The 8742-nt window shown below is 33.0% G+C and overlaps 1 protein-coding gene across 1 annotated transcript in view; it reads left to right on the forward strand.

Annotated features, from left to right (window-relative positions):
- The window catches only part of LOC117107257 (ubiquitin carboxyl-terminal hydrolase 47-like), a 46888-nt gene extending 43760 nt beyond the window's left edge, over positions 1-3128 (forward strand). The window contains exon 26 of the mRNA XM_033248881.1: positions 95-3128. Within this exon, the coding sequence (XP_033104772.1) occupies positions 95-182 (88 nt within the window). The 3' untranslated portion in view covers positions 183-3128. The remainder of the gene's footprint in view (positions 1-94) is intronic.
- Positions 3129-8742: the final 5614 nt, after the last annotated feature.

Genomic DNA, 8742 nt, shown 5'->3' on the forward strand with positions numbered 1-8742 from the left:
AGGATATCAAGTAATGCATTGCAAATATTTCATTGCAATTTAAACAATATTCATAATTGTATTTTAACATTTCCAAATTTGTTTTCTTTTGCAGGCTTACTAAAACAGGACAGAAAATTGTGTACTCTCCCCGCAAAGAAAGAGCTTTAAAAATCTACACTGATATTCCCTCATCACCATGAGTATAGACCGAAGAATTGAAAGCAAATTTTTTTTTAAACTTGACCCCTGATGAATTGGACGTAGCAGTCACTATATCCTTGCTAGAATTTGTTGTTTTCAGTAGGGGAAATGATGCTGACATGGCCCTATTTACCCCTTCACTGATCCCCTGTAATATTACATCAAGACAATTAAAAGAAAATGATTTCCAGGGGTCAGAAGATGTCATTGAGCAGTCTAGTTTGATAAGAACTGTTTTGCACACAATGGTGGGGTGACATTTTCGCAATAGTCAAGAAGCTATACAATGTGTATACAGTATTTTAAGTATTTTTCTCTGCACTCTACTAAACACTGACTGGTGGTGTTGTAGAATAAATTCTGTAACTTGTATCATTTGATTGTAAGCATAAGATCTGTTTACTCATTCATACTTTTAGGTATTACAGTAATTATTTGTGGTGCTTCTTTAAATGTTTATATCAATTTTTTCCAATCATGGAAGCGCAACCTATTTAGTTACATGATAATATGATTAATGCAATTATTATTTTTTTATTATATTCTACAAATGAATGCCGATAAAAATAATCATGATTAGTAATTAAGAACAATGACTATTATATACATTTTTAGACCTATATATATATCATCTTAACAACAACCAACAAAATTTCCAAAACTCTTGACATTATAGTGACATTGGAACACATTAAATAATTATTTATATGCGTTATTTGGCCTTAATTCAGCTTGCTTCACCCTCCCTTATGATTTCTTCCTCTTTCTTATGATTGGCTTCCTTCCCCTATAATATAGTTGCTTCCATTTATGTTTGATTGATTTCTCTTTTATGTTTGCTTCTCCTCTATTTGCTTCTCTTTCTTTATAGTTTCCTCCCTCCCCTATAGTAGCTTCTCCTTCCTTAATATTGCACCCCCTCCCTTATGTTTTTCTCTCCTTTTAAAATTGCTTCTTCTTCTGCCCTTTCCTGTTGTGGTTGCTTCTCACTCTCTTATTGATGCTTTTACTTATTGTTACTATTCTCTTATGATTTCCTTCCCCTGATATATGCGGTTGATTATTCCCCTCCCTATTATATCCAACTTTTTGTCCAGTGGTTATTGCTATTTCAGTCATGAAGAGTTATTATGTCTATAACAAACATTAATACAATCATGTTTGAAAACAATTACATGGACAGTTTTACAGATGCCAATTAAAGTTAAAAAAAGAAAGAAATAGCTCTCTGGATATCAAGTGGGGTATTTTTTGGAATCATAAGGACCATGTTGTAAGGGAGACTGAGGGAAAGACAAGGACATAAGGCTGTTGAGTACTGGTAGCTTGGGCAGGGAAGTAATGAAAAGAATAACAACACATTTCAATGTACAATCAACATGTATTGATTATAGACTGATGTCCTATAGCTCTCCACCGATTTTTAATTGAGTCCTATCATTGTTTTATTCCCCTTTTTTACATCACTGTATAAATTCAGTTCTAAACAACTATTTATTTAGAGCAATTCTTTAATGAAACTGAACATCTTTGAACATCATTTACCAACATTTATATTTGTATATTTTAACAGCATTCTTTATTTTTCACTTTTAAGATGTTATAAATATAAATATCTAAAGTCATTTACAAATGTGCAAAACAGCTTCAAAAACTGGTGATTTAGATGTGAGTTTTTTTCAAGAAATGAAATTGCCAAAGAGGTTTCAACATGATCTGATCTGAAGTGTAGTAGCATATAGGGTAGACATCTATAAATATGCTTAATGTATTAAAATACCTAATGCCGAATGTACTGTCGTAACACTCACTTTCAAAGCAATCTAGGTATAATATTGCATGTTAATCAACTTTAATCAGATAATCAGTCATTAGGAATTTCTGTGAACCAAACTGAATGTGATATTCCAATCCTCTTTGATCTCAGTTCTTTATTTGCTCTCATTTAATAAATTTCTTTTCAACTTGTGATAAGATTAGTTGTTGTCGATGTTGTACCATGGACCATTCGTATCAGGAAATGTATGATTAGCATGTACCAACCAATGTCATATTAATATCATGTATCATTCTTACAATGATATTATGAACCACGTGAATACTATGTATGGTGTACCATCCATACTATTGAGCATTTATTCTATGATGAATATGGATTTGTACCTGCGCCATCAACAATTCATATCATTGGCCTTATATGATACCATGTATTGTGTACCAGCCATATCATGGATCATTCATATCATGTAATGGTCCATTTGAATATTTGTACCATTTGTACCATGAACCGTTCATTTTATGAATACCATCAACAACTGTCCATATTATTCATATAGTCCATATGAATGTCATGTTCAATCTTCACAATGAATCATTCTTATGGTCCTTAAGAATGGATCATATTATGGTTATCATGCACCATATACCATTTAGTGTCATCAACCATATCAATACAATGTACAGTGTACTGTATACCTATCTGTACCATTCATATTATTGACTATAATTATGAACAGCAAGCTCCATCTGTACCTTGAGCCATTCATGGCATTGATGAGTCACTCATTGGCCATTCATATAAAATGAGCCAAGTTTACAAAAGGTGACAATTTGTATCCATGTACTAATGGGTTTGTTTTGCACCATCTGTACCATGAACCACTTAGTACCATTTGTACCTTCGTTGGTATGGTACCGTCCATTACATAATGTACTATTCACCGTATATGGCCATGGACTACTTGGGCTGGACTGTTTGCCAATTATAGAGAGTAGTTGTTATAATGACATAAGTTTTGGCCCCTATACTAAATTGTGTCCGCGATGAAATAACCATCTTACCGGACAAACTGAAACTTAAAACTTGGAATTATAAACACTTATTTGCACAATTAAAATGTATTCTGTAAATTTAGCTTTCAATTAAAACTCTGTGAGATATGGAATTTGCTGTGTTGTGTGTGTCTTGACTTTTGCATATGATTCGTTATCATTCTGGTCGGTTATTTTGGAGCTAAATTATTCTCAGTGGCATAACCTCATAAGATCTCTCCTCCATCACGAATTTATAGAATTTAAAAAAAAAATAAACACGATGTTTTATATATTAAAGTGACAGTAGGTTAATCGTAATTTAAGTAACTATAGTATTCCTTCAAAGTACGTTATGAGTTTTGCAATCACGCTCGTTAACTCTTTTGATAGCGTTACTATCTTTACTTAAACCAGGATGCCACACCTATGTCGCATACTTTTCACTACTACTGTAATAGGTATTACTAAAAATACACTGAATATGAAATGCGATATAATACCAAATCTGGTAGTTCTAACCTGCGGGTTAAAGGTATGATTTTCTTGACCCAAAACATAAAACGATCCGTAAGATAATATTTGTAGTCCTTGGCAACACTTGATACAGGACACCCGGTCGGATGAAAGGAACAAACCAAACAATATTTAATACAGTATGCATTTTGACGAACGAAATTCGTTTCATTCAGCCGATTTTAAGTGTTGCTTGTGGAGTGATCATTTCATTTCCTCCAAGTTTTGTCAATAAATCAAGACGAACGCAATAAAATTGACAGTTGTTGGAGGTAAACGGTTAAATTAATCTCAAAATGGCTCGCTGTTCGATACATCAATTTCGTTTGACTTTTTTTAATGTAACTTTTTTTTTCCAGCTACATTTTGCGTGGTACAGGATCTAGTTTTTCAAGAAATCTCACGATTGTGAGCATGTTTGAAGACAGTGTTGGAAACTAAAGAAAATGTAGCCTATGGAGAAAGGAAAATTCGTTGAATACCAGAATACAGTGTTTTATCGAATGTAGACCGCCATATACAGTCTTAGGTAACTGGATCATGGGCCGTTTTAGTCAAAATACCTATATAAATTGCGTTTGGCTTCAAATGTTGGATTCATAATTTAGACCATATATATATATATATATATATATTACCTGTCTCTTATACACATCTAGATTTTAAAATATAAAGATCCTGAAATTTCGATCCAGTTTTCACAAACACGCTTCTGCTTTCTGTTAAAATTATCGTGCGTCCGAACATAAGGATTCCATTTTAAAACAGTGCGTTTACGACGTCAGTATGATTACTGATTGGGTTGGTTAGGCCTATTAGTACAGTACTTGCGTTGGTGACGTCATGCTATAGCTAACTCTGTCGGTTAGTGGGTTATTAGTGCGGTAGTGAAGTCGTGTGATTGCGAAGTGTTTGGAAGATTCTGAAGTTGAACCTCGGGCTGACCAAAAGTTGAAGAAGTGAAAGCATTGCCCGAATGATTCTTAATAAAGGCAATCTGTGAACCATTAAATTGATCGTAATGGCCTTATATTAACGCTTGAATATTTCCTGAAATGATGGTTCGGTTTATGTCGATTTTGTAGTTGTCGAGTTTAAAGATAATACTGCCAAGTAAATACAATAACTTAATAACAAACAATGAATTGCATACTTTGTATGTTATATAGTTCAACTAAAATCAGGACAAAAAAAATATTTCCTCGCCAATTAACGGATATTTTTTAATAAATCCTATTCTAGAATAATTTTTGCATAAATAGACCAAGTAGGCCTTGTACGGTATCTATTATTTTCAAGGAGTTTTATTAACGCCAAAAGGGTTATTAGGCATCTAAACATGTACAAAATAAGTCTTTTGGAGTAATAAATTACTCCTTGAAAAATAACTGTTCACCTAGGTCACACGTACATTTCTGCCAACATATTTTATTCATTATTCTTATTATTATTATTATTATTATTGAAACGGTTTTCTGTGGAAGGTGCTATATAAATATACGACCATTGACCATTGCAAAAAATCTGAAAATCGCAAACTATTTTTTAAATATATGACTTACTCTAAGTTGTGACTAATCCAACATGTATTGTTGGTAATTGTTTTTTTTTTTCGATGTACTTGGTGGTAGTTTATCTGTGAATCAAATATTTCTAAGTGTAAGATAATATGAAATAAATTTACATGAATAGTATCATAGTGTGAATGTTATAACCTGAATTTAATTTTAGTAACAGTTTAAATTCCAAGACTTCCCTCTACTTCTCCTGTGTAATGACACCACAAGTTTTTGGCAAGGGATTTTTTGAGAGCTGGGCACGGTGTTTCCGATAACACGCTACGAGTAACCGATCAGCCGGGAGGAAGGGGGTTTGTGGCGTATTAAACTGGACATATGGGTTTAATTTAAGTATGAAAGCCTACAATATTATTTCTTTAACGATCAGGTAGAACTGTTAGTCAAGTGCATTTCTCCTCCGTCCATCTGTTTCCAAGTTGCATGTTGTCGTGGTTTATTAGAAACAGGACACTTTGTAAGCAAACAACAAAATCAGGATAAAATATCCTAGTTCTATAAATTATCACTACCGTACATAAGCCTGTAGACTCAAGCTTAATGTTGTTCAAAGCGCGGTTCAAAGGGACATTTTTACAAAAATTAAGTGGACATGCGCTATTTCTTGCCTGATGGGCTGATAAATTGGAAACGATTGGCGTAACTTTTACTTCTATGACATTCATTGTAGGCCTACTGTACGTTAATGTTTGTTTATATTATGTGCCGTTTCTCTTGTGATTTTAATGTTTTATGCGTACAACTTTTCAGAAATTCGTGTTTATTTTGTGCCATTCAGATAAATTTCATTTTTTAAACAGATTCCCAGAAATGCAACCCGTCATACTTATCGTCTCATTTAGGCCTATCTGCAATAAAGAAATTATTTTCCTTGCTTAATCTTTCATATTAATAATCATCAAATAATAGTATTATTCTTATTTATATTACTGTAATAATTTCTAAGAATATTTGTTATGTCACGATTGACACTATCCCAATATTATACTGGCTACTACAAGACTTAACTCCAACAATAAGTATTGTAAATTCACATCTACATACGCTTTTTTTCGTATTAGTTTGTGTTCCTGTTATTTTCCAATATTCCCGTTCTCCTATTGAGCTAACAAAACAAGCTAATTGAATTAAAACTTCACTCGGACTGGTTTTAAGGGTTTGGTGTCCGTTGATAAGCTGAACAACTTTCGCCATTTATCAGAAGCACGTGTAGCAAAGCACATCGAATGAATGACAAGTTTAAATCAAATATATATAGTAGGACGACCATATTGATATTTGAATCACATCTTATTAAATTAAGTAGGCCAATGGTATGCAATATAGCTTGAATCGCCATAATATTTCTAGATGAAAGCGAACTTTTTCTGTGTTTTATGAAAATATATAAATTCAATTATTTGAGTATAGTATTCTCTTAAATTTACTAATTTGATAATGATGATTTTGGTAAGCCTGCGTCTGCTTGCTATTTAAACATGTCTTGTAATTTCTTCTTTATATGTTATTATTGACTACAATCTAATGCGTTGGCCAAATAAATGAAAGGATGAATGAATAAATGAATGAATGAACGAGCGAGCGAGCATGCATGAAAGAGTTAATAAATGAAAGAAAAAACGAACGATTGAATGAATGAATGATAGAATGAATTAATTAATTGATTCATTCATTCATTCATTCATTAGTGTTATATAAAAAGTTTAGCCAATACTTATTCACTACATTTTGATATCATTGTGTTGTAGTGTATTAAGTCGTCCAATAAATTAATAATCCAGGGGTTCCATAAACTAGTTAAATTGTATTCCAGAAAAAAAAAAAAAAATATCGTGCCTATTCTGAAGTACTTTACAATTTATACCGTATGGGCCAATAATACTGCACCTCTTCGATGCAACCATTCGAAGGAGATAACACGGAACATAACAGTGAAATTGGGAGATCAGCAAACAGTACATTGCCAGTGACATCACGTTAAACATTGACTTTGTCTTCACTGAGGTTTCAAGAGATAAGCAGAGAGAGGAGAGAGGGAGAGAGCAAGGTCGTAAGTGTCGTTGCAGACGTATGGTATTGACACGCACACGAAAAAGAAACTTCCAATGAACGTAGATCAATGAACTAAGCAGAGGGAGTAAGTTCAATGCCGGTAGGGAATCAAAAACTTGGCTTGACCTATTCACCCCTCTTCAAAACATTTACCGGCATTAACTGTAGGCATACAAAAATTGTCCCGAAAATGGGCATAGTTTCCAGCACAAATGCATTAAACAAATATTGTTAACTTTTTCAATACACTAAACTAAAATTTGGTTTCGTTGTATTTTAAAATACCAATGCAGGCATAATACGATACCATACGAACAATTATTAATCAATAATTTACCATAGTTTTAGTGTAGGTCTAATATTTTTCTTTTAATTTTTATATTTTATATTCAACTTTAGTATGTATAGTACAGTATACAATGTGTCGAGGCACCGAAAAAAAACCCGCAAACACTGAAACTAGCGAAATAATCTACTGTATAATAACAAGATGACAAAAAACCCAAATAATGTAAACAGAACTACCGTCACACCAACCCAACCGAAGGTCGGCAAGTGTTTAATATTTCTATTGTTATTTCCTAAAAGCGTGAATTTCTATAAATAGAGATGACTCGGGAATTTATAATATCGACTTCATAAATAAAACAATTATAGTAACTTTATGGGCATCGCAGATCGTCTGGTATGATAATGATATCTTTAACTTGCAATAAAGAGTGAACTAAGTTTTATCGGTAATTTGTAGGTGATTATAAAGATAAGATAATACTAGTACAGTAGAAATAATGAGATTTGATGTTGTGTTGAGATAACTTATATGATGATAATCAAATCGATCGGTTATACTCCATCAAGCCGACAAACGTGATACTCCTCCAATGGCACTTCAGAAAAATTTTGGCAAAAACATGGAATAAGCGCCTACATTTTCCCCGAGACTCAGAATCCGCTGCAAAGTACATAGTGAAATACTGAACAAGTCTTTAAATATTCCTACCACATTGAGGTATTAAACAGCACCATCCGATTTATGCAGCTTTCTTGGCATTTAATTTGATATCATAAAAACAAATCCAAAATATGCGATAAAGAAAAGTCAGTTGTGACGATTAAAGGTAAATTGTCACGGTGGAATAATTGTTGACCCCTCCCTAATCCCCCACCTGTATGAAGACCCCCAGTTTCAACAAACATCACGTTTAGTGAATTTCCTAGAACAATTCTAATGGATCATTTCATCAATGAAAAAAATGTGCTAAGAAGATAAAAATGATAGCCGTATGCCTTTGATTTTTAAAAGATCGTCTTTTGGAAAGTTAATGCCTTATCGTTACATCAGTAACCGTGCTCCTTTGGGTTGTGGTTTCCAAAGGTGTCACAAAGACGAATTAGGCTGTCATAAAAACATTGACACTACGATGTTTGTCTCAAAACTGTAAATGTCATGGCAGGGACTATGACAGCGAGTAGGTTTTTTAAAGTACAGTACAAACAAAAAACACCTCAACGTACTGAAAAAATATAGGTGTAATACAAGGCTAACGCAGTGATTTTCATATAAATTATGCTTTTGCAGTAAAGAAATACATTTCACGCAAAA

This window comes from Anneissia japonica, unplaced genomic scaffold (assembly GCF_011630105.1).
Source record: "Anneissia japonica isolate Jap-2015-1 unplaced genomic scaffold, ASM1163010v1 scaffold211_len1577895_cov191, whole genome shotgun sequence".
Classification (NCBI taxonomy): Eukaryota; Metazoa; Echinodermata; class Crinoidea; order Comatulida; family Comatulidae; genus Anneissia; species Anneissia japonica.